The 26,196-nt window shown below is 46.0% G+C and overlaps 1 protein-coding gene across 1 annotated transcript in view; it reads right to left on the reverse strand.

Annotated features, from left to right (window-relative positions):
- Nucleotides 1–15,248, reverse strand: part of LOC118092085 (vasoactive intestinal polypeptide receptor 1) — a 99,568-nt gene extending 84,320 nt beyond the window's left edge. The window contains exon 1 of the mRNA XM_088654217.1: nucleotides 15,072–15,248. Within this exon, the coding sequence (XP_088510343.1) occupies nucleotides 15,072–15,248 (177 nt within the window). The remainder of the gene's footprint in view (nucleotides 1–15,071) is intronic.
- Between the last annotated feature and the right edge of the window lie 10,948 nt (nucleotides 15,249–26,196).

A 26,196-nucleotide genomic window follows, 5' to 3' on the forward strand; every position in this document is an offset into this window, starting at 1 on the left:
CTACGGTTTTGGAAATGTTAAGAAATGTTGTTTTCTAATGAGCTCTTGTCATTTTGCTCAGTGATTCCCTGGTTCTCCTTTAGCTTTATAAACTCCCAAAACCTCTCATGCATGGTCTTTAATGAAGCTTCCAGCATCATATTGATGTGAATATTCCACAACATGGCTATAGGCCATTCATGTGAAAAGGCAAGAAGGAAAGTCAACACAGTTTAGGACTGGAGAACTTAAAAGATCCAGCAATCAGCTGCTTCCCTGCTTCAAGATCTCTTCAGCACTCCACCATTACCAACCCCTTTGATTTGCTCCTTCCTCCAGGCAAGGCACTGGAAATCAATGGTAATGTCAAGATGCCAATGTTTTCAAAATTGTACAACCGAGAATACTCACTTCTACCTCTTAATTTTTCTGATGCAAGAAAGAGCAAGAGGCAAGCCCACACTCCTTTCTTTTGAAAATGTGAAACTAATATGGATTTTGGAGTTTTAGTTGACTCAGTGAAAGTCTTGGCCTGATCTTCATTATGGAGGCAAGTGGATCCATTTTACTTCCCCGCAAAAACCCCTGGACCTATTTATCCATAATTTGGAATGCTTAATTTACTCCACTCCTGTGCCTGCAAATTTCACGTGATCCTGCCAAAAGGTTTAGAAAGTTATAGGCATTTTAAAAATTTCCCATCGGAGTGAATGAGGTACACAGAGCTTCATTTTAGAGTGAGTGAACTCAAATCACAAGATCAAAGCAGACAGAGCACACAAGGCAAATAAAAAACGGGCTGGTTTAAAAAAGAAAATATACAAGGTGAACCTTAGTACAGTATATAGATATTACTTCCTGTAGAGACGCAGTATGCCTCTGATTTTGAGTTGCTGGGGATCATAAGTGGGAAGAGTACCATTTCGCTACTGGGAGAATAAAATGTTGGACTAAATGGGCCTTTGGTCTGATCCAGCAAAGCTTGTCTTATACTCTTATGCTCCTCTTCGGGGGAAGAGAGGGGAACTAGCTCTGTTGTATATCTGGGGAGGGGGTTGTGTGGAGAGAGTCTCTTCCTTTAAATTCCTGGGAGTTTACCTTAGTGAAGACCTCACTTGGAAAAACAATATAACTCAGATGGTTAGGAAGGCCCAACAGAGACTCCATTTCCTCAGGGTCTTGCGAGAGAACAATGTTAAACAACAATTGATGACCTCCTCCTACCCGTCCACAATAGAAAGGGTCCTCTCATCACAGTGTGGTACATTGGCTTGACAGCCATGGACAGAAAGTCTTTACAGAGGGTGGTGAACACAGCACATGATATCATGGGCTGTCCCCTGAGCTCGCTAGATGACATCGCAAGGGATCGTTGCCTTAGGAGAGTGAGAAAAATTCTCAAGGACAATTCACACCCTGGGCAGCACCTCTTTAATCTTCTACCTGCTGCCATGGGATATATAAGTATAATCAGTCGTACCAACAGGCTAAAAACAGTTTCTATTTGTGGGCTGTTAGGCTGCTGAACGGAAAATAATATAGTGCAACTGACTTTTGGAGCTGGTGTGTTGTGCGACAAGCACACAGAGTGCAATGAGATTGAGTGTTTGTGGGGCAGGGGAGGCTCAGTTAATTTAATTGTACACAGATTGTACATTGGCAATAAAGGTTTTTTAAAAAATAAAAAATAAATTAAAAATTAAAATTAAATGGGCCTTTGGTCTGATCCAGCAAAGCTCGTCTTTTATGCTCTAACCATGGCTACTTGGTGAGATTCATTGCCAAGCAGAGCTTCAAACTCATTTGATTCAGAGTAACTTCCACAGAGAGTGACTAAGGTGAAAGCAAGCTCTTGCAAATCACAACAAAAGGGAGGAATGAAGGCCATTGGTGAGGCATACAGGAGGCAACGCTCATTCTGTTTACAACATCATTGCCTTCATGTAGACTTGGATGCTGTTGCTGTTTAATGCATCTTCACTTTAGATCTGTATGACATCAAGTGCATCTCACTGAGTCAGGATTCACTTAGCAGCATAATTCAATCCGGCTACAGAAAAGAGGGACCATTCATTCACATCATTCTCTCGGGGCGGGGGGCACTTGCCAACGTTTTGACTTCACTGTAGTTTATTTGCTTCTGTAAACAAACACAATCCATCTTCTTAAGCGGCAGAAAGTCATTGGAAGTAATTACAAAATTATCTCTATCAACCTAATAGGCAATACTAGCTGGCTTTGGATAAATGGTGCATTCTAGAGTTCTTTCCCCGGGAATAGGATTGTGGGAGTTGTCACCATCCTTTGGTGTCAATGAGAAGAGCTGAATTTGAAACCATTTGCTAAGTCGGTCTTTCATCTTTACAACGTTCCAAAGTTCAATTCTCCCTCCTTGTATGTGTTTGGCTGCATTAAATGAAGCATCATTCGCAAGACATGGAAAGGAATTGTGCCATAGGGGAGGGTAACCCATGTTCTCTGTATGCGGACGATACCCAGCTCTACCTCTCTTTCAAATCAGAACCAGTGAAGGCGGTGAAGGTCCTATGTGAGTGCTTGGAGGCGGTTGGAGGATGGATGGCAGCTAACAGATTGAGGTTGAATCCTGACAAGACAGAAATACTGTTTGTGGGGGACAGGAGGGGGGCGGGTGTGGAGGACTCCCTGGTTCTGAATGGGGTAACTGTGCCCCTGAAGGACCAGGTGCGCAGCCTGGGAGTCATTTTGGATTCACAGCTGTCCATGGAGGGGCAGGTCAATTCTGTGTCCAGCGCAGCTGTTTATCAGCTCCATCTGGTACGCAGGCTGAGACCCTACCTGCTCGCGGACTGTCTCTCCAGAGTGGTGCATGTTCTAGTTATCTCTCCCTTGGACTACTGCAATGCGCTCTACGTGGGGCTACCTTTGAAGGTGACCCGGAAACTACAACTAACCCAGAATGCGGCAGCTAGACTGGTGACTGGGAGCGGCCGCCGAGACCACATAACACCAGTCTTGAAAGATCTACACTGGCTCCCAGTACGTTTCCGAGCACAATTCAAAGTGTTGGTGCTGACCTTTAAAGCCCTAAACGGCCTCAGTCCAGTATACCTGAAGGAGCGCCTCCACCCCCATCATCCTGCCCGGACACTGAGGTCCAGCGCCGAGGGCCTTCTGGCGGTTCCCTCGCTACGAGAAGCCAAGTTATAGGGAACTAGGCAGAGGGCCTTCTCAGTAGTGGCACACACCCTGTGGAATGCCCTCCCACCAGAGGTCAAAGAGAATAACAATTACCAGACCTTTAGAAGGCATCTCAAGGCAGCCCAGTTTAGGGAAGCTTTTAATGTTTGATGGATTTCTGTATTTTAATATCTTGTTGGAAGCCGCCCAGAGTGGCTGGGGGAACCAGGCCAGATGGGCGGGGTATAAATAATAAACTGTTGTTGTTGTTGTTGTTGTTGTTGTTGTTGTTGTTGTTGTTGTTATCATCTCTGGGGCTATCAGAACAGGTCTTTGGGGCAGAAATCTAGAGCCCCAAATATGCAGAAGACACCCAATGATCTGGGAACGACATATTGGAAACCCGGTGGATACCTTAAGGAAAACATTGACCCAGTGTATGGTTGCTCTGAAAAACCCAGATTGCATGTTAGGAATCATTAGGAAAGAGACTGAAAATAAAAACTCAGCAAACCTTCTTCTTCTTCTTCTTCTTCTTCTTCTTCTTCTTCTTCTTCTTCTTCGATCACTCATAGCTGAGAAAAAAGGCCTTCCATAAACACGGTTTTAACAATGAGTCTGTAAGTGACTGTGGAGGCCAATTCTGGATCCACACGTTCTTCCACATTGGTTTCCAGGCGGGAGTTGGTCATGGTGTGGATTTGCCAAGCGTGCCTTCCTCTTAACACGTTTCTCCCTTGCGTCCTGAGTCCCAGTGTCTTCAAAGCCCATGACACCTTTGGTAAAGGCTGTTCTCCAATTGGAGCGCTCGCTGGCCATTGTTTCCCAATTGTTGGTGTTTATACTACGTTTTTAAAATTTGCCTTGAGACAGTCTTTAAACCTCTTTTGTTGACCACCAGCATTACGCCTTCCATTTTTAAGTTCGGAATAGAGTAGTTGCTTTGGAAGACGACCATCAGGCATCCGCACAACATGACCATGATGTTGAAGAATCATTGCTTCAACACTGGTGTTCTATGCTTCTTCCATTAGTTTGCATGTCTTCCCAAGTGATATTGCAGAACTGGAAAATGTTGAGGAAGGCTCATAGCTCAGTACCAGAGCATCTACTTTGCATATGCAAAACCTTGTGTTTAATCTCTGGAATATTCAGGTATGGAATGTCCTCTGCCTGAAACCCCATTAGTTAAGATAGACAATTAGATGGATCAATGGTCCGACTCAGTATAAGGCTGTGTGTTCTGTGTTCTGCCTTTCTTATGCAGTACATAGCTAAACTATGGAATTAAGGAACCCCGATGTTCATAGCTGTTATCCTATTGTGCTGGGTGCTTTTGGAGTAGGGTGGGGTGAGTCTCTTGTGACTATTTCTGGGAAGGTAGAGTTTCCTGGGGTGACTTACCACCATCAATGTCTTTTTGAAGGAGATGGTCTTGTGAAAGAGTCTCTGGGTGGAACGATTCCAGGTTGCTGAATCCTCTCCCCAAAGGGTTTGCAGGGAGGCAGAAGGAAGGAGCTCAAAGCTGCATCATGGGAAATAGAGCATGGCGTCTAGGGTAGAATAGACAGCGCCTCATACAAATGGTCCTGCCACGTAATAAAGCATTAAAGATGCAATTACATTTTCATTGTTTATGCAATTCAGAGCTGAGTTATACGACAATTACCCTATCATCCCACTGCCTAATGGCTAAATGATGGCAATGTGTTTAAGCATTTGTATTAACATTGCAGTATTCTGCGGTAACGGAAGTCAGGCGCTTTGGAATAATGGAAGGATGATTTGACCAAGCTTCTCTTTTAAAATCATTATCGCTTAACAACAGTGTAATGCATGGGACAAATACATGGCTGGATAGAAAAATCCATTGAAGCTCACCTCTGGGTTTTTTTCCCTGACTCCATAAACATCTTCAGTGTACATTTATTGCATTTTTATCTCTCCTGCATCCCTTCTCTTCTTGCCTTTGTCTCATTTCCTCTTGATATTGACTGCTTCCTTCACTCTTGTTTAAAATCAGACTGGATAATTGTGTGTTTCCCGTAAGTTTAGTCTTGGAATCTGCCATCAAAATTAGATAGACGCCGTTTGCTATTGACTGCATTCATGTCAGGAGTATGGGCAGGAGTCAGGCTCTGGGGCCTGTAGTGCTTTGCAGGACTGGGGCCTGCCTCAGCTTGTGCTGGAGAAGCAAGGAGTGGCCGCTCAGGTGAGGCCACTTGATAACTCACTGCACCTGGTGGCAGGATCTGGGAGGGATAAAAGCTCAGCATTTCCCTTCAACTCTTTACCACAACAATGCTATCCCTGCCTTGTTGCATCTGGCCTCTTGCTCCTTGGACCCTTGCCTTGCCGACGCCTTGCTCCTTGGACCCTTGCCTTGCCAATGTCTTGCTCCTCGACCCTTGGACCTTCGCCTTGCTTCTTGTTCCTTGAGCCTTCACCTTGCTCCTTGGACCTTCGCCTTGCCGACGCCTTGCTCCTTGACTCCCAGACCTTCACCTCCGCCTTGCTCCTTGACCCTGCAACTGCCTGCTGCTGGACCCTCAGCCCTGCACCTGTTCCTGCTTCTACACCACCATCTTGCCTCTGGTCCTGACGTCCTCAGCCAGGGCTTCAACCGCCCGCTGACCGGACCGTGACAATTCAGTTCATCTCAGTGGTTTGAATTTGATGTCAAATTCGAATTCTGGAGTTTAGAAGTCAAATTCCAGGAGCTAAATTTTGAAATAGGCACCTAAAGTGCGCATTTCTAGAATCTCATTTCAGCTCTGCAGGGAACCCCCAAAACACTCCTTACCTTTTGAACTAAGCAGGTAACATATCAAATGGAAACATCTTGCCTGGGTGCTGAAATGCCCCGCTGCTGAAATGTCACTAATTGATGTGAAGTGTCAAAAGGCTGTTCTTAGGTGTTGTTCTTATTAATTCTAAGATTGCTCTTTGAGGAGGAAGTGGCTTTAAGTTCTACTTCTTTTGTTCTGTTTGCTTTCCACAAAAGCTCCCACTTTATCTTCTGCAAACTTTATATAGCAATTGATGTTCCAGATAAGCAAACCACACAGCAAAATTAGAATGTTTACATGGCTTGTTTGATACTCGTTTTAGGCCATGTTCCAAGCCTTTAACTGCATTCAGGACTCTTTCATCAAAAATGCAGCCATGGGAGAGAAGCTTCTCCATCAATGGATTCCATATGGCTTTGGACCAAATATCTGGATCACGCCGTCTCTTGGCTCTGGTTCGGACTTTCCTATAGGATTAATCCCCAAGGCAGGGCCGGATTTAGGTTTGATGAGGCCCTAAGCTACTGGAGGTAATGGGGCCCTTTATATGTCCAGCTGTCCTTTGTCGACAACCAATTGTCGCTTTTTTGTGTTGAATATATGCTAGATGTGGGGCCCATTACTTACATCATAGGAGCCTACACTGTTGCTGTATGTAGGTTTTATTTTATTTTATTTTTATCTTATATTTTGGAAATGTACATCCAGTTGTTTTTTTTTCCTTTAAAAAGTTTTGGGGCCCCCAAGAGAGTGGGGCCGTAAGCTATAGCTTCTTTAGCTTATATGTAACTCCAGCACTGCACCAAGGTTGCCAATACAGAATGCCCACGAAGAGCCAAAATGCCTCTCACAGTTTCTCTTCATTTACAAGCTATGGAAGAGGAGGATTTGCATTAATTTGAGGGCGCACGTGTGAAGTCTGAATCATGTAAACCTCCCTGGTACTCCTCCCAACAAGCAGCCACCATTTTAGCTTCTCCAGAGTGCCCTATAATAAGAATGGGGCTGCCCTCCAAGTGTGATGCAGCAGCTAAAAAAGCCAATGCAATTCTGGGCTGCATCAATAGGAGTATAGCATCTAGATCAAGGGAAGTAATAGTACACAGATTAGACAACTGGGCCAAAGCAAACAAGATGAATTTTAACAAGGAGAAATGTAAAGTACTACACTAGGGCAAAAAAATGAAAGGCACAAATACAGGATGGGAGACACCTGGCTTGAGAGCAGTACATGTGAAAAGGATCTAGGAGTCCTGGTAGACCACAAACTTGACATGAGTCAACAGTGTGGTAAAGGGTAAAGGTAAAGGGAACCCCTGACCATTAGGTCCAGTCGTGACCGACTCTGGGGTTGCGCGCTCATCTCGCATTATTGGCCGAGGGAGCCGGCGTATAGCTTCCAGGTCATGTGGCCAGCATGACAAAGCCGCTTCTGGCAAACCAGAGCAGCACATGGAAACGCCGTTTACCTTCCCGCTGTAGCGGTTCCTATTTATCTACTTGCATTTTGACGTGCTTTCGAACTGCTAGGTTGGCAGGAGCTGGGACCAAGCAACGGGAGCTCACCCCGTCACAGGGATTCGAACCGCCAACCTTCTGATCAGCAAGCCCTAGGCTCAGTGGTTTAACCACAGCGCCACCTGGGTCCCTGCAGCAGCTAAAAAAGCCAATGCAATTCTGGGCTGCATCAATAGGAGTATAGCATCTAGATCAAGGGAAGTAATAGTACCAATGTATTCTGCTCTGGTCAGACCTCACCTGGAGTACTGTGTCCAGTTCTGGGCACCACAGTTCAAGAAGGATACTGACAAGCTGGAACGTGTCCAGAGGAGGGAAACCAAAATGGTCAAAGGCCTGGAAACGATGCCTTATGAGGAACGGCTTAGGGAGCTGGGTATGTTTAGCCTGGAGAAGAGAAGGTTAAGGGGTGATATGATAGCCATGTTCAAATATATAAAAGGATGACAAGAATGCTGTGATGGTGTTTCCTGCTTGGCAGGGGGTTGGACTGGATGGCCCTTGTGTTGTCTTCCATCTCTGTTGTTGTTTAGTCGTTTAGTCGTGTCCGACTCTTCGTGACCCCATGGACCATAGCACGCCAGGCACTCCTGTCTTGCACTGCCTCCCGCAGTTTGGTCAAACTCATGTTCATAACTTCGAGAACACTGTCCAACCATCTCGTCCTCTGTCGTCCCCTTCTTCTTGTGCCCTCCATCTTTCCCAACATCAGGGTCTTTTCCAAGGATTCTTCTCTTCTCATGAGGTGGCCAAAGTATTGGAGCCTCAGCTTCACGATCTGTCCTTCCAGTGAGCACTCAGGGCTGATTTCCTTCAGAATGGATAGGTTTGATCTTCTTGCAGTCCATGGGACTCTCAAGAGTCTCCTCCAGCACCATAATTCAAAAGCATCAATTCTTCGGCGATCAGCCTTCTTTATGGTCCAGCTCTCACTTGCATACATCACTACTGGGAAAACCATAGCTTTAACTATACGGACCTTTGTAGGCAAGGTGATGTCTCTGCTTTTTAAGATGCTGTCTAGGTTTGTCATTGCTTTTCTCCCAAGAAGCAGGCGTCTTTTAATTTTGTGACTGCTGTCACCATCTGCAGTGATCAAGGAGCCCAAGAAAGTAAAATCTCTCACTGCCTCCATTTCTTCCCCTTCTATTTGCCAGGAGGTGATGGGACCAGTGGTCATGATCTTGGTTTTTTTGATGTTGAGCTTCAGACCATATTTTGCACTCTCCTCTTTCACCCTTGTTAAAAGGTTCTTTAATTCCTCCTCACTTTCTGCCATCAAGGTTGTGTCATCTGCATATCTGAGGTTGTTGATATTTCTTCCGGCAATCTTAATTCCGGCAATCTTCCAACTCTATGATTCTATTATTCTTATCTCTTTTTGTCACAGTTATGCTGGCTATAAAAGTAAGGCCAGAAGGAGCCTGGGTTTCACTTTCTCTTTCTTTCTCTCTTCCTTCTGGTGTGGTGTTCTGTATATAGTGTTAAGGTTTAGTCTTATTATAAGTTTAAGTTAAGTCTGCTGCAATTGGATTTTCTTATGGACAGTGTCAATCCTGAATGTATTGGATTTGTGACCTTTATGCTCATTTGCCTTTAGTAGCAGTAAAGCACTGCTGGATAAAATACATTTGCCTCTGACCTATTTTGGGGGGATCCTGCAACATGTTTAAGTTTTTCCTCTGTTAACTATACATTGGAATCTACTTTGGATCAATATTGAGTAGAATTTCATGAAAAAAATTCCATCTTACACGTGACAACACTTTCTGATGTTTGAAGATGGCTATCATATCTCCTTTCAGTCTCCCCTAAAGCTACCCAGCTCCCTCAACCATTCCTCATAAGGCTTGGTTTTCAGAACCTTGGTCATCTTGATAGCCCACCTCTGCTCCCATTCTAATTTGTCAATATCCTTCCTAAATCTTGGTGCCCAGAACAGGTGTGGTCTTACTAAGGCAGAATAGAGTGTTACTATTACTTCCTTTGACCTGGACACTATACTTCTGTTGATGCCCGATGCAGCCTAGATTATTATTATTATTATTATTATTATTATTATTATTATTATTATTTATACCCCGCCCATCTGGCTGGGTTTCCCCCACCACTCTGGGCAGCTTCCAACAAATACAAAAATACATTAAAATCACAGATTAAAAACTTCCCAAAACAGGGCTGCCTTTAGGTGTTTTCTAAATGTTAGGTAGTTGTTCATCTCCCTGACCTCCGATGGCAGGGCATTCACTACTGAGAAGGCCCTCTGCCTGGTCCCCTGTAACCTCATTTCTCGCAATGAGCGAACTGCCAGAAGGCTCTTGGTGCTGGATCTCAGTGTCCGGGCTGAACAGTGGGGGTGGAGACGCTCCTTCAGGTATATAGGACCGAGGCCGTTTAGGGCTTTAAAGGTCAGCATCAACACTTTGAATTGTGCTCGGAAACGTACTGAGAGCCAATGTAGGTCTCTTAGGACCGGTGTTATGTGGTCTCGGCGGACGCTCCCAGTCACCAGTCTAGCTGCCGCATTCTGGATTAATTGCAGTTTCCGGGTCACCTTCAAAGGTAGCCCCACGTAGAGCGCATTGCAATAGTCCAAGCGAGAGATAACCAGAGTATGCACCACTCTGGTGAGACAGTCTGCAGGCAGACAGTCTCTCAGCCTGCCTACCAGATGGAACTGATAGACAGCTGCCCTGGACACAGAATTGACCTGCACCTCCATGGACAGCTGTGAGTCCAAAATGACTCCCAGGCTGCGCACCTGGTCCTTCAAGGGCACAGTTATCTCATTCAGGGATATTAGCTTTCTTTTTATATATTTTTATTTTTGCTGCATCACACTGTTGACTCATGTTCAGCTGGTGGTCTACTAAGATCCCCAGATCCTTTTCACATGTGCTGCTATTAAGCCTGGGGCCCCCCATTTGTGCAGCTGGTTCTTCCTGCCTAAGTGCAGAACCTTACATCTGCCCCTATTGAAATTCATTTTGTTAGTCTCCTTCTTCTTTCTGCAGGACAAGAATTCAGTGCTTTTCTCTTCTGCCTGCCTGCATCTTGTTCTTGAAAAAAACCCAAAACCAACCCCCAAATTGTTGCAAGGAATATTTCAATTCACCCCTCATCATTCACTGCTGTAAATTAAACTCTGTTTGCAAGACACTTTGCTCTGTTTTATTAAACAGCAAGACAGGATGCTACCTGTGATCTACATACATTTTTATGCCCTCTGATGTTTTAGAGCGGAAATTTGCTGTAATGACTCACTCTGGGGCCATTCTTCAAGAAATGGCATGTGCTCTGGACGTGCCTAGAAAACCCATTGATTGTCCTCTTATCTGCATTACGAGGAAAACTTGGCAATTCTTTTCCTCCTTGGCTTCATTGCAGAGCCATGGCCAGGGGTGATGGGACTTGTAGTCTGGGAGGTAAAAGGTAAATGTAAAGGACCCCTGGACAGTTAAGTCCAGTCAAAGCCAAATATGGGGTTGTGGTGCTCATCTCCACTTTCAGGCCAAGGGAGCCGGCATTTGTCCACAGACAGCTTTCCGGGTCATGTGGCCAGCACCGTGACAGAAGCCAGAATGCACGGAAACACTGTTTACCTTCCTGCCACAGCGGTACCTATTTATCTACTTGCACTGGTGTGCTTTTGAACTGCTAAGTTGGCAAGAGCAAAGGGGGCTTACCCCGTCATGGGGATTCGAACTGCCGACCTTCTGATCAGCAAGCCCAAGAGGCTCAGTGGTTTAGAATCATAGAATCATAGAGTTGGAAGAGACCACAAGGGCCATCCAGTCCAACCCCCTGCCAAGCAGGAAACATCATCAAAGCATTCTTGACACATGGCTGTCAAGCCTCTGCTTAAAGACCTCCAAAGAAGGAGACTCCACCACACTCCTTGGTGGCAAATTCCACTGCCGAACAGCTCTTACTGTCAGGAAGTTCTTCCTAATGTTTAGGTGGAATCTTCTTTCTTGTAGTTTGAATCCATTGCTCCGTGTCTGCTTCTCTGGAGCAGCAGAAAACAACCTTTCTCCCTCCTCTATATGACATCCTTTTATATATCTGAACATGGCTATCATATCACCCCTTAACCTTCTCTTCTCTAGGCTAAACCTACCCAGCTCCCTAAGCCGTTCCTCATAAGGCATCGTTTCCAGGCCTTTGACCATTTTGGTTGCCCTCTTCTGGACACATTCCAGCTTGTCAGTATCCTTCTTGAACTGTGGTGCCCAGAACTGGACACAGTACTCCAGGTGAGGTCCGATCAGAGCAGAATACAGTGGTACTCTTACTTCCCTTGATCTAGATGCTATACTCCTATTGATGCAGCCCAGAATTGCATTGGCTTTTTTAGTGTAGTACTTTACATTTCTCCTTGTTAAAATTCATCTTGTTTGCTTTGGCCCAGTTGTCTAATCTGTTAAGGTCATTTTGAAGTGTGATCCTGTCCTCTGGGGTATTAGCCACCCCTCCCAATTTGGTGTCATCTGCAAACTTGCTCAGGGTGCCCTCAAGCCCATCATCCAAGTCATTGATAAAGATGTTGAATAAGACTGGGTCCAAGACAGAACCCCACTAGTCACTACTCTCCAGGATGAGGAGGAGCCATTGATGGGCACCCTTTGGGTTCGGTCAGTCAGCCAGTTACAAATCCACTGAATGGTAGCATTGTCTAGCCTGCATTTTACCAGCTTCTTTACAAGAATATCATGGGGCACCTTGTCAAAGGCCTTGCTGAAATCAAGATAGGCTACATCCACAGCATTCCCTTCATCTACCAGGCTTGTAATTCTGTCAAAAAATGAGATCAGATTAGTCTGACATGACTTATTTTTCAGAAACCCATGCTGACTTTTAGTGATCACAGCGTTCCTTTCTAGGTGCTCACAGACCGTTTGCTTAATGATCTGCTCTAGAATCTTTCCTGGTATTGATGTCAGGCTGACTGGGCGGTAATTGTTTGGGCCCTCTCTTTTCCCCTTTTTGAAAATAGGGACATTTGCCCTCCTCCAGTCCGCTAGAACTTCGCCTGTTCTCCAGGAATTTTCAAAGATTATTGCCAGAGAACCAGTTTACGCCAGGTGTACTCAGCTTCTCTGAAGGAATAACCCAAACATCATGAACCTTCTGCTTGTTTCTTTAAAAGAGGAGATTCCGGAAGCTTCTTCAATTAATTAGAATAGGAAAGATCTCTACACATCAGATCAATACTTTCTGCACTAAGAAATGCTAACTGACAGTTTTCTCCTGCTCTGGAGGGCAGGACTGTAAGAGATGTTCAGCAGTGGAGGTTGCAGACTCTCTTTCATTGGAATGTTTTAGGCAGAGGTTGGATAGGCATCAGTCATGGATGCTTTATTTGAGATTCCTGCATTGCAGGGGGTTGGATTAGATGACCCTTGGGGTCCCTTCCAACTCTTCCAACAATTCTATGATTCTAAGGAGAAGTAGAAGAAAGCCTCACTGGACCAGATGCTTAGCTGTCTAGGAAATCAGGGCCTTCGAAGGACCTATTTACGTATGTGACTGTGTCCAGTTCTGGGCACCACAGTTCAAGAAGGATACTGACAAGCTGGAACGTGTCCAGAAGAGGGCAACGAAAATGGTCAAAGGCCTGGAAACAATGCCTTATGAGGAACGGCTTAGGGAGCTGGGTATGTTTAGCATGGAGAAGAGAAGGTTAAGGGGTGATATGATAGCCATCTTCAAATATATAAAAGGATGTCATATAGAGGAGGGAGAAAGGTTGTTTTCTGCTGCTCCAGAGAAGCGGACACGGAGCAATGGATTCAAACTACAAGAAAGAAGATTCCACCTAAACATTAGGAAGAACTTCCTGACAGTAAGAGCTGTTCGGCAGTGGAATTTGCTACCAAGGAGTGTTGTGGAGTCTCCTTCTTTGGAGGTCTTTAAGCAGAGGCTTGACAGCCATATGTCAAGAATGCTTTGATGGTGTTTCCTGCTTGGCAGGGGGTTGGACAGGATAGCCCTTGTGGTCTCTTTCAACTCTATGATTCTATGATTCTATGAAAGCGGCAAGAATGTTGTATGCCCAGGGATGGAAGGAAGAAAGAAAGAACCCCATCGAAAGTGGAATGGATATTGAAACTGATGGACTATGCCAAAATGGTGAAATTGACCGGGAAGATTAGACACCAAGAGGACAATAATTTTTTAAAAAAATGGATTAATTTTGTAGAATATATGTAGGAGCATTGCAAACATCTAAAAACGTTAGCAGGATTGGACTAGCACTTGTAATATAAAAGGAAATTTAATAGACTGGATAAAGGTATTTAGATGCAGAAAAGAGAAGAGATAATTATTGGAAACCGGGGAGAGGGGTGGGGGTGGGAAGTCCGGGGGTTTGAAGAACCCCCATAAAGGTATTGAGATTGTTTGTGGAGTCATGCAAATAATAATGTATTTTTTTAAAAAAAAGGAAATCAAGGCCTTCACTGGCCTCTTTCTTTCATCATGGAGGATAAGAAAACTGGCCACGGTGGCTGTATTCTACTTTCACTAGTGGAGGCAGTATGCCTTAAAATGCTAAATGCCATAATCTGCCTGATGCCTTCATAATGGTAGCTTAAATTTTATTAACAAAATCTCTGCCAGAGTTCATTGTGTTTTGTTTGGGGTTTAGTGCTGTTTTGTTGGGGGTTTTTTGCTTGAATTTTCAGTGCTATTAATTCATTTTCATGCCCAGCATGCAAAGCCAATTCCTTAAGACTGGTTCTGCATCTGCCATAATTATTGCCTGGTTACTCATTACGCACTTCTACGCTGGCCCAGAAAATCATCATTTTCTTCCCTCTGAAATTTCAATGAAGTATCAGGACTTCAAAGTGACTCCAGCTGGGTATCTGCTCGCTTATAGCACCCCTTAATAATCGGTAGTTATGTCTGGTAATTAAATACTAATTAAATTGACTGAATAATGTGTTTACTTCTGGGCGTTCTCATGAATATTGATGCCTTTGGTGGAGAAAAATTAAAGTGCCCTAAGTAGTTGAAAATGTTTTAGCAGCCATTTTATTGAAAACAATCTCTGAGACCAGTGGGGGGAGGGGGCATTTAAAACTTTAAAAACACCTTGCACGGAGGAGCATATATATATATATCGGCTTTGTTGAGATTTAGTATTTGCTGAGATGAAAAAATGGGGCTATTTATATACAATTTGCCTTTTTTTTTTACTTGCACCTACCCTCTGTGGTGCATATGCTTAAGACAGAGTTGTGTCCTGTTCTGGTGTCTCAGAGGGGGCCATAGATTGAGGTGCGTCCATTATTTCAGCACTACGGAGAGCTCCTAGTGAGCCGCTTGCTCCCCAAAGGGTTGGAAGCAAACTGGCATCTTTTGAGCTTCTACTTCCAGTCTACCACGACTAGGAGCTGCCTTTTCTGGGGGAACAGGAGTCTCTTTAAGGGCCAGCCTTCTGACCTGAAAAAGGGCAGTTCTCCTCTGCTTCATGGCCTCCTGACCAGAACATGCCATCTATCCTCAGACTACCAAGGAAAGCATGTGGTTCCTTGGGCACACAGAAAGGTGCCTGTGTGGGTCCTGGTGCTGGTGCCATGGCCTCTGGTGCACTGGGACCTGTTTCAGGTGGCTCCTGACCTTGACTTCAATGTTCTCCAGAACACCATTATCAGAGTCAGGGCCAGGAACCCTCTCTGACTCCTCAGCCGGTGACACCGTTGTCCCTGATATAGTGTCCTGGTCACTGCTGAGAAACCTGTGGTCCCCTGGATGTTCTTGGGTTGCAGACCCCATTATTCCTGACCATTTGGCCATGCTGGCTTAGTGCTGGTGGGAGTTAGAGTCCAACAACATCTGGAGAGCTAGAGCAGGGGTCCCCAAACTACGGCCCCCGGGCCGGATGGGGCCCAATCGGCCTTCCAATCCGGCCCGCGACGACCCCCGCCGCCCGCTGCCGCCGCCCGCTCTCACAGCGCGCGGCGCAGCGACGATCTAAAAAATCGGCAAAAAATCGCCGAAAATCGCTTGTGCGCATGCGTATGGGCCTCTCCCGACCCGGAAGAGGTCATTTCTGGTGCACTTCCGGGTCGGGGGAGGCCCATACGCATGCGCACAAGCGATTTTCGGCGATTTTTTTCCCGCCCGTGTGCGTGTGCGCATGCGCACGGGCGCGCACTCCCCCGCCCTCCGGCCCGCTGCGCGCGCACTCCCCTACCCTCCGGCCCACCGTGCGGTCGGCGCGGCGGGCACCGGCCCGCTGCGCGGTAAGTCTGGGGACCCCTGAGCTAGAGCTTCTTCATTCCTGGCCTAAGAGAGAATGGATTTAGTGAGATGATGCTGAGGTTGCTTCATTTCGGTCGTACCCCATTTTTTTGCATATAAACCTCCCTTTTCTGCAACCAACTCTACAATACAATTTTAATATTTGGAGCCATAGCCCCATTCAAGAGGTCATGGAGTGGTGCAGCTTTCCCCTTTCTCTGTTAGTTTTTAATTGGCTCAGATTAAGTCTCAGCTAGTCAGAGTAAGGGGAAAACCATAGCTCAGTGGAAGAGCATCTGATTTGCAAGCCGAAGGTCCCAGGTTCAATCCCCAGCATTGCCAGGTAGGACTGGGAGAGCCACTGCCAGTTAGTGTAATACTCAGTACAAGTGAACAGAGTAGAAGAAGTGCCTCTCTTTTCTCTCTTTCTTTGGCGATCACATGAAGGGGGAGAGATGCTGTGCTTAGAATATACAGTGGTACCTCGACTTACGAACGGCTCGGCAACCCGAATTTTTTGACTTACAAATGGGGCAAATGGCTGCACGCTTGCAGATTCCTTGACATCCGAACGGAATCCGCGGCGGTTTTAGATAGGGTTTTTTCAACTTACGAATTTTTAGATGGGGTTGCGTCGACTTACGATTTTTTCCGTTTCCAATGCATTCCTATGGGAAATTGTGTTTCCAATGGCGCTTTTCGGCTTACGGATTTTTCAACCTACGAAGGTGCCTTCGGAACGGATTAAATTCGTAAGTCGAGGCACCACTGTATAGAGCTCTATGTGCATGTCATCTCCGTAAAGAAGAAGAAGAGGAGGAGTTTTGATTTGATATCCCGCTTTATCACTACCCGAAGGAGTCTCAAAGCGGCTAACAATCTCCTTTCCCCTCCTCCCCCACAACAGACACCCTGTGAGGTGGGTGGGGCTGAGAGACTTCAGAGAAGTGTGACTAGCCCAAGGTCACCCAGCAGCTGCATGTGGAGGAGCGGAGACTCGAACCCGGCTTCCCAGATTACGAGTCTACCGCTCTTAACCACTACACCACACTGGCCAGAACACATTGCATCCATACTGTAAAACATGGAGCTAAGAGAATGATAATTTTTTTATGGCTATTGTGAGGGACAGGGAATACCGAGAAGTCCCTCCTATCTTAAGGTCCAGCCCATCCCCAAGCACGGGGGAGAGCTCTGCCTCCAGCGGAGAATCAGGAAGTGGTGCCCGAGGCTCAGGCAAGGTTGCGGAGCCACTGACCCAGGTGGGACAGGAAAGGGGGAGCCAGGGGGGAAGGCCAATTCCCCCGACGCCGGAATTGCGCAGAAAACGTCGGGGGAAGAGGATGGGTCTCCCAAAGCTTCTTTGCTGGAAGAAAACGCGCCAATCTGCATTCGGAGGTTCTGACACCTGACCGAAAGCATGTATATAGATCGCTCTGAGCACTGTAAATAATCAGCACTTAATAAAAGTCTAAAAGGACTATGCTGCGAGGAGTCGTTACTCTAGAGTAGCCGCATCAGCGCCTCTGACAGCAACCTCCGAATCTTTCTGGCTACTTTGGAGTTGCTGCGATGAGCGTGCAAGAGGCTGAGCGTTGGAGGCTGGAGGCCGAAGCAGCGAAACAGGAGTTACGGAACCTGGCAGCGCAGGCCCAGCAGCAATTGCATGCCGCTCAGGAGGAAGCGCGCGGAACGCGGGAGGAGCTGAACAAGCTGGTGGAGCAGGTGAGGACGAAAGATGAGACTGAGAAGCAGCTCTCCATGGAGGTGGGAAGCAGAATTTGAGGATCCTGAAGATGGGGTGTGGGTTTCTCCGAGGTCGTCCACGTCAGAGGCAGGAGAGGACTGGCAGCACATTTTTACTCCTACCAGCTCTCACGCCACGGACTTTTTGGGCTTCCCGTCTTCTCAGGGGGAAGGGGAACGATCGCTAGATTGGGAGGAGATTTTTACGCCCACGGACTCTGACAACACGGACTTTTTAGGTTTTCAGTCGTTCCCGGCACCCTTGGAGCCCCTAGGGAGGGGAGAAGGGGGGCCTGGGAGGGGGGTGGATGTGAGGGACAGGGAATACCGAGAAGTCCCTCCCATCTTAAGGTCCAGCCCATCCCCAAGCGCGGGGGAGAGCTCTGCCTCCAGCAGAGAATCAGGAAGTGGTGCCCGAGGCTCAGGCAAGGTTGCGGAGCCACTGACCCAGGTGGGACAGGAAAGGGGGAGCCAGGGGGGAAGGCCAATTCCCCCGACGCCGGAATTGCACAGAAAACGTCGGGGGAAGAGGATGGGTCTCCCAAAGCTTCTTTGCTGGAAGAAAACGCGCCAATCTCCATTCGGAGGTTCTGACACCTGACCGAAACCATGTATATAGATCGCTCTGAGCACTGTAAATAATCAGCACTTAATAAAAGTCTAAAAGGACTATGCTGCGAGGAGTCGTTACTCTAGAGTAGCCGCATCAGCGCCTCTGACAGCTATCTTATAAAATTTTAACTTCATGTGAAATTTAAACTCGGTGCTTCCTAGCTCACATTTCACACTCTTAACCAGTGTGTTATACAAGTTCTCTGGATACATTTGGGTTGGGGGAAGACGTCAAATCAAGTCAGCATAGGTTTTAACTCTCAAGCAAGCCTTGTGAATTCATCACATCATGATTAGAGGTGACGGGAAAATTTGTCAAGTTGATGAGAGATAGCTTCAGGGTCTGAGCACCTGAGTCAAATTCCCTTGCCTCATCGAATTCACATTAGGATGGGAAGCCAAGCTCGTTTCAAATCAGGGTCACTGCTGCGTTCCTCAAATGAATAAAGGGAAATTAAAATACCAGATGGGCTTGTCCTTCACTTCCTAGCAATTTGGGAAAGAACAGAGATGTGCAAAGGCAAATCCCATCCTCACTCAACTCAGTTAACATCAATTAACGGGACAGCCAAACCATGCCCTCATTGTAAACATACCAGGAGCATTGGGTTGGCCAATGTTTGCAAAGGAAGAGTATGCTAGATCAGGGCTAACCAACATGGTGTCCTCCAGGTGTGGTTGGACTACAATTCCCATAATCCCTGACTATTAATCACATGAGTTGGAGCTTGTGGGAGGTGGAGTTCATCCACACACAAAGGGTATACATGTATCCGATTCAGCAGGCCTCTTCTCATGTTCCCCCGTTCCAAAGTGAGAGCAGGATAGATAGGGGATTGGGCTTTGGGAAAGAATTTTCAAGATTTGAAAGAGAGATAGTAAACAATAATGATAAACTGCTATCAAAAATGTATAAATTACTGTTGGGATGAGAGAAAAGGATGAGGAAGTTAAGGCGGTCATGATATACTGGGCAAAAGATGTGGGGTATAATATACCTTTACATCAATGGGAAAAGTTATGGAAAGAAGACTTAAAATTTATGGCTTGTCGTTCGCTGAAAGAAAATTATATGAAGATGATGTACCGATGGTATTTGTGTCTGACAAAACTAGCAAAAATGTATAAAAGTGCATCAAATGTGTGTTGGAAATGTAAGGAAAAGGAAGGTACTTTTACCACATGTGGTGGTCCTGTAGAAAAGAAAAAGACTTCTGGGAAATGATATATAATGAACTGAAAGAGATGTTTATGATAACATAATCACATCATTGTTTATGATAAAAAACCAGAACAGGGAATGGAATACCTAGGGACCTAAAAAGGTTATTTATGTGTGCGACAACAGCCACGGGGATGTTGCTTGCCCAGAACTGGAAACAGGAGAAGATACCAACAAAAGAAGAATGGAGAACTAAAATGATGGGCTATGCTGAAATGGCAAAGATGACTGCAAAGATCCGAGATCAAGGTGAGAAAAAGTTTGAGCAGGAATGGAATAAACTTATAGATTATTTTAAAGACCACTGTAAATATATTAAAACATTAGCAGGTTTGATATAACATTTGTGTAATTAAATAACTGGAAATTGAGATAAACAAGAGGGAAAACAAAGAGTTTGGAGATAAAAAGAAATGCAAGAAATTACGTGAGGAAAGATTGGAATCTGGGGGGGGGGTCCTATATTGTTTTGTTTTGTTTTGTTTGTTTTTTGGGAAAGCATTTAATTTATGAATTATTGTGATTATAAAATGTGGAAATATTTTTTTTAAAAAAAAATTGAGATCAATCAATCAAGAGAGGAGCTCCCAGAGAGAAGGAAGAAGGAAGAAGGTTGAAGGGTCAGTGATTGTGGCGGTTCACTCCACCTGCATAGGACCCCCAGACGCTTGACGGTCCGTTGGTACCTGCACCAGCCACTGATCAATTACTGCCACCAACTAGTCTATGCCTGGTAATCTCTTCATTCACTCCAGTCAGGGATAATGTTGGAATAAACTGTGTTTATTGAAGTTCAGTCACCTCCTGACAAATAGAAGGGGAAGAAATGGAGGCAGTGAGAGATTTTACTTTCTTGGGCTCCTTGATCACTGCAGATGGTGACAGCAGTCACGAAATTAAAAGACGCCTGCTTCTTGGGAGAAAAGCAATGACAAACCTAGACAGCATCTTAAAAAGCAGAGACATCACCTTGCCGACAAAGGTCCGTATAGTCTGTTATATTAAAAACCATGCAGTTACCTATTAAACAGGCTCAATAAAACTGCAGCCAAACCATGCCATTACTAGACAACAAATCCTTCACAATCTGTAAAATGCCTGGGAAGAGAGAGGAGTTTCTACTGGGTGCCAAAAGTACATGAATGATGGCATCCGAAGGATTTCATTGGGGAGAACATTCCACAGATGAGGAGCCACAGCTGAAAAGGTCATTTGCTTTGTCACCAGCCTCTGAGCCACCTTCAAAGCAGACACCAGGAGGAGGCTCTCAAGTAAGACCTGGCTAGTCCCAATACTAGGAGGAGGAAGAAAACTAATGACAACAGCTTTAAGTTGAGGTATATAATAGGAATCTACAGGGGTAGGAGACGCAATGCAGCGCTTTTGCAAAGAGCAGCTGGCAACTGAAGCCCAAGTCTGAGAAGGACGGGAGCCAAAAGGTAGGTAAAAGATTAACTACGCCTTGCGTTATCTCTGCTATTCAAAGCAGAGCCAAGTTGACAGAGCCAATAAAGAGGACAATTAATAAACTCTCCAGGATGGAAAGATTTTCCAGGATTGAACCAGAAAATGTGTTGTTATCAAAGGGATTAATTCCGGTGTACGGTTTCCAGTGAAGTAATTAGCTGTACTCATTTGGATAATGTGAACCTTTGCCTTCTCCTTCTGTTTCCCTCAGATTTCTCAGAAAAGAGTGTTTGTTAATCTCAATTGTACACAGAGCACATGCTCATTAGACGACTTAGCGCCCCAATAGCTTCTGGAATGCTTTTCCCAGTGTATGAACCTACCCAGAGTCTTAGACCAGGGGTAGGCAACCTAAGGCCCATGGGCTGGATGCGGCCCAATTGCCTTCTCAATCCGGCCCACGGATGGTCCGGGAATCAGCGTGTTTTTACATGAGTAGAATGTGTCCTTTTATTTAAAATGCATCTCTGGGTTATTTGTGGGGCATAGGAATTCATTCATTCCCCGCCCCGCCCCCCCAAAATATAGTCCGGCCCACCTCCTGGTGTGAGGGACGGTGGGCCGGCCCATGGCAGAAAAAGATTGCTGACCCTTGTCTTAGACCTTCTTCTGAGGCCCTTCCCTGGGTCCCCCCTTGAGGAAGCCTCAGAGAGAGATGACAAGGGAGAGGGGTCTTTTCGGTTGTGGCTCCCTATCTGCAGAATGCTCTCCCCTGTGAGGTCTGCCTGGCACCTTCTTTAGCTTCTTTTTGTAGATAGATAACTTCTTTTTATGGAATACAACATTATCATTATTTTATTGCATTTATTTCCCACCTTTCCTCCAATGAACTCAGAGTGGCATACATCATTCTCCCCGCCACTGCCCACCCCCCATCCTTACAACAATGCTCTGAAGCAGGTTGTTCTGAGAGGCAGTGACTGGCCCCCAACATGACCCAAGGAGTTTTGTGGTCGAGTGGGGACTATAACCCTGGTCTCCCAGGTCCTAGGATAATACGCTAACCACAATGCCACACTGTTGCATGATGATGTCTGTTCTTCAGGGTGCAATTGAAGCTTTCAGCTACTGTTATGGGGGGTTGTGTTGTGGATTTTCTTATGAATTGCATGTGTTTCTCTGTAGATGTGTCTTTACTTCTGCTTATGGTCTTAAATACATTGTGAGTCGCTTGGAGACTTTTCAGTGTAGCAAGTAACTAACTAACTAACTAACTGATGATGATGATGGAGCGGGTCTAAACCACTGAGTCTCTTGGGCTTGCTGATCAGAAGTTCGACGGTTCGAATCCCCGCGACGGTGTGAGCGCCTGTTGCTCTGTCCCAGCTTCTTCCAACCTAGCAATTTGAAAGCACACCATTGCAAGTAGATAAATAGGTACCGCTGTGGCGGGAAGGTCAATGGCATTTCCGTGCGCTCTGGTTTCCGTCACGGTGTCCCGTTGCACCAGTAGCGGTATAGTCTTGCTGGCCACATGTCCTGGAAATCTGTCTGTGGACAAATGCTGGCACCCTCGGCCTGAAGCGAGATGAATGCCGCAACCCCATAGTTGCCTTCGACTGGACTTAACCATCCAGGTGTCCTTTACCTTTACCTGTAGTAATAATAATAATACCAGTTTAGGAGAGGCAGACTTTGGTCAGAGAAATGGCAAAACACCTAACTTTAAGCACATCAGTTCTCCCCTTAGTCGTACAACTCTGTTCAGCCCGCGCTGAAAATAACTGCACTTGAATGAATTTCTCTGGCTTCCAACCTGAACTCCCCATCATGTTTGTCCAAATGGTAATAAAAAGCTATTCATTTTTTTCTTCCCAGTGATTGTTCCAATCCTTGTCAATGCTCGAGGTCTTATCTTCAATAGCCTGGCCTGCTTTTATTGGGCTGCCAGAGAATAAGTGCTGTCAATTGCCAAGTCATATAATTGATGTGTTGAGTGCCCATGAATGCAGGGCAACCGCCGAGCTGAGTTCACTACTTGACTGTGTTTTACTGCCCAACATGATTCTAGAGAGCCATTGAGCAGCTAGATAGTCCCTGTCCCAGCTGGTAACAGTTTTAGGAAGAACAAGATGACACATTTAACCAGTATGAATGACACTTCTGAGTGGGATGCTCATATTAGCAATTTACCTCTTAGCATTTCTAGACTTAGTGGCTATGTTGCATTATAGGTCTGTGGATTTGTTAAGGATTATCGGTCCCCTGGTAATACATATTATTCGAGTATTTCTTCACCTGTTAGATATTTAATTTTTTATTTGCTATTTCTGCTTTTGAAATTCTGCTGTTAAAAAAATCAAATATTGCTTGGTTCAAATAAATGCATTAATTGTATATTTTATATTTAATTAATTGTCTCAAGCAATTTTCTGAGCTAATATTTTGATATTTGTCTTTTAACTGCTGAGAAGAGTATAGGCTGTTTATGAGTATTTTTCTTTTCTGTTGGAATGTTTTTGTCAGTTTGAAGTAAACCGCTTTAGAAAGGTGGTGTATTAAAAAAAAAACCACCCCATCATTACTCATTATTTATAGAGGACATCAAACATGCAATGTCATTTTCAGCACAGGAAGTCCAGGTTTATCCTGCATTGCAGGATGTTGGACTAGATGATCCTTGGGGTCCCTTCCGACTCTACAATTCTATGGTTCTCTGATGGCCTCCAGAAGTTAGAGATATGCCTTCCACTGTCCTGGATCACTGGCCTTGGTGGCTGGGACTATTTATTTATTCATGTATTTATATCCCACAACTTTGGGATTTTCCACCCGCTCCTCATGTAACCCCCACAACAACCCTGTGACTTAAGTTAGGCTGAGAGGCAGTGACTGGCCCAAGGTCACCCAGTGACCTTGGAAGTTCTAAAACAGAGGTTGGATGGCCATCTGCCTGGGTGTTAGGGCGCCGACTGGTTGGCGCGCTGAAGTCAACAGTCGGATACAGAGGGAGCCTAGGTCCACAGGTCGGGTCAGGAGAAGCCAAAGTCAGGAGCCAAAGTCAGGAGCTGAAGTCAGCAACACTGGAATCAGGAACAGGATGAGCAAGGACAACCACGCACTTCACACAGCGGTTTGCAGATGACACCAAATTGGGAGGGGTGGCTAATACCCCAGAGGACAGGATCACACTTCAAAACGACCTTACCAGATTAGACAACTGGGCCAAAGCAAACAAGATGAATTTTAACAGGGAGAAATGTAAAGTACTACACTTGGGCAGAAAAAAATGAAAGGCACAAATACAGGATGGGAGACACCTGGCTTGAGAGCAGTACATGTGAAAAGGAGCTAGGAGTCTTGGTAGACCACCAACTTGACATGAGTCAGCAGTGTGATGCAGCAGCTAAAAAAGCCAATGCAATTCTGGGCTGCATCAATAGGAGTATAGCATCTAGATCAAGGGAAGTAATAGTACCACTGTATTGTGCTCTGGTCAGACCTCACCTGGAATACTGTGTCCAGTTCTGGGCACCACAGTTCAAGAAGGATACTGACAAGCTGGAACGTGTCCAGAAGAGGGCAACCAAAATGGTCAAAGGCCTGGAAACGATGCCTTATGAGGAACGGCTTAGGGAGCTGGGTATGTTTAGCCTGGAGAAGAGAAGGTTAAGGGGTGATATGATAGCCGTGTTCAAATATATAAAAGGATGTCATATAGAGGAGGGAGAAAGATTGTTTTCTGCTGCTCTAGAGAAGCGGACACGGAGCAATGGATTCAAACTACAAGAAAGAAGATTCCACCTAAAGATTAGGAAGAACTTCCTGACAGTAAGAGCTGTTCGACACTGGAGTTTGCTACCAAGGAGTGTGGTGGAGTCTCCTTCTTTGGAGGTCTTTAAGTGGAGGCTTGACAGACATATGTCAAGAATGCTTTGATGGTGTTTCCTGCTTGGCAGGGGGTTGGACTGGATGGCCCTTGTGGTCTCTTCCAACTCTATGATTCTATGGCTTCAAGTGCTGGCGAAGGGGGCAGCCGGCCTTCCCTAAGTAGCTGGCTCCTCACCACACCTCTTACGAGCTGCAGCTGCCTTCAATTGTTCCCTACATTTCTCAGCTCTACGCTCTGCAGCTGTGAAGGGAGGAGGGCGGGGCCCCGCCGTCTCCTCTCCTCACAAGGGCCTGATTCTGCCTCGACTCCTTCCTCCTCCTGTTCTGGTCTCCCCTCTTCCCTATCTGATTCTTCCTCTTCTGAGGAGTGCCGCCACCAGTCTTCTCCAGGTATGAATTCCTCCATTCCCCCAGACTCTTCCGTGGTTGCCGCCTCACCTAGGGGCCCTTGCCACCACTCTTGCTCGTCCGGCGCAACCCTGACACTGGGATCATTTAGCTGTGATTCCTGGATTGCACAAAAGTTGGGCTAGATGACCCTTCCAACTCTACAATTCTATGACATTGGGGATTTGAACCCTGGTCTTCCAGGTTCTAGTCTGACACTCTTACCGCTACACCACACTGGCTCTCCAGAGTCCACCGACCTCTGGAAGGCACCAGTTTATCCTGCAGCCCAGGATTCTGGCTGGATAGTTCAAATCAACACTTGAAATTCAACCCTCCACCTTCCCTCCCTTATTAACTACTTCCCATCTCACATCTTGGTCTTCTCTGCTGCCTGCCTCAATCTTCTTCCCTTTAGCTTGTTTCATTCCCCAATTATTTCCTTTAGCTTGTTTGCTTATTAATCATCATTCATATGCATAGTGCTGTCTATGTATACAAAGCTCTTGACAGGTTTGACGTGCCCCTACTTTGAGGAGCTTACGACCCCAAAGCAGAAACAACGAAGGAGCAGAAGGGAAATAGACGCTCCACTGGGGCTCTACTGGTTCCCTAGGATGGATGGAGCAGTCAGGACAGTTTCTGCCTGTAAGAGTTCTGCAGCCTGCCACTCTCTCATGCAAATTGTACACTCGCCCTGCTGCTTTTCAGACTATCAGCAGAGCCCAGTATTCCCAAAAGCAAAGTGTCTATTTGTAGGCAATGAGGTAACTGCCTTTGGCAGTCGATGCTGCTGTGGGTGGGGTTGCAGTGGTGGCTGTTGCAATCTTTTGCTGGAGAACAGATACCTGTCTGCTACATGGCATGTCTCATAAGTAGCCTACTTTTGTCAAGTGTGACAGTGTGTCACGGTCCGGTCGGCGGGCGGTTGAAGCCCTGGCTGAGGACGTCAGGACCAGAGGCAAGATGGTGGTGTAGAAGCAGGAGCAGGTGCAGGGCTGAGGGTCCAGCAGCAGGCAGTCGCAGGGTCAAGGAGCAAGGCAGAGGCGAAGGTCTGGGAGTCAAGGAGCAAGGCGTCGGCAAGGCAAAGGTCCAAGGGTCGAGGATCAAGGCGTCGGCAAGGCAGAGGTCCAAGGGTCAAGGATCAAGGCGTCGGCAAGGCGAGGGTCCAAGGAGCAAGATGTAGGCAAGGCAAGGGTCCAAGGAGCAAGAGGCGAGCGGCAACCAGGCAGGGAT

This window comes from Zootoca vivipara, chromosome 11 (assembly GCF_965207765.1).
Source record: "Zootoca vivipara chromosome 11, rZooViv2.hap1.1, whole genome shotgun sequence".
NCBI lineage: Eukaryota > Metazoa > Chordata > Lepidosauria > Squamata > Lacertidae > Zootoca > Zootoca vivipara.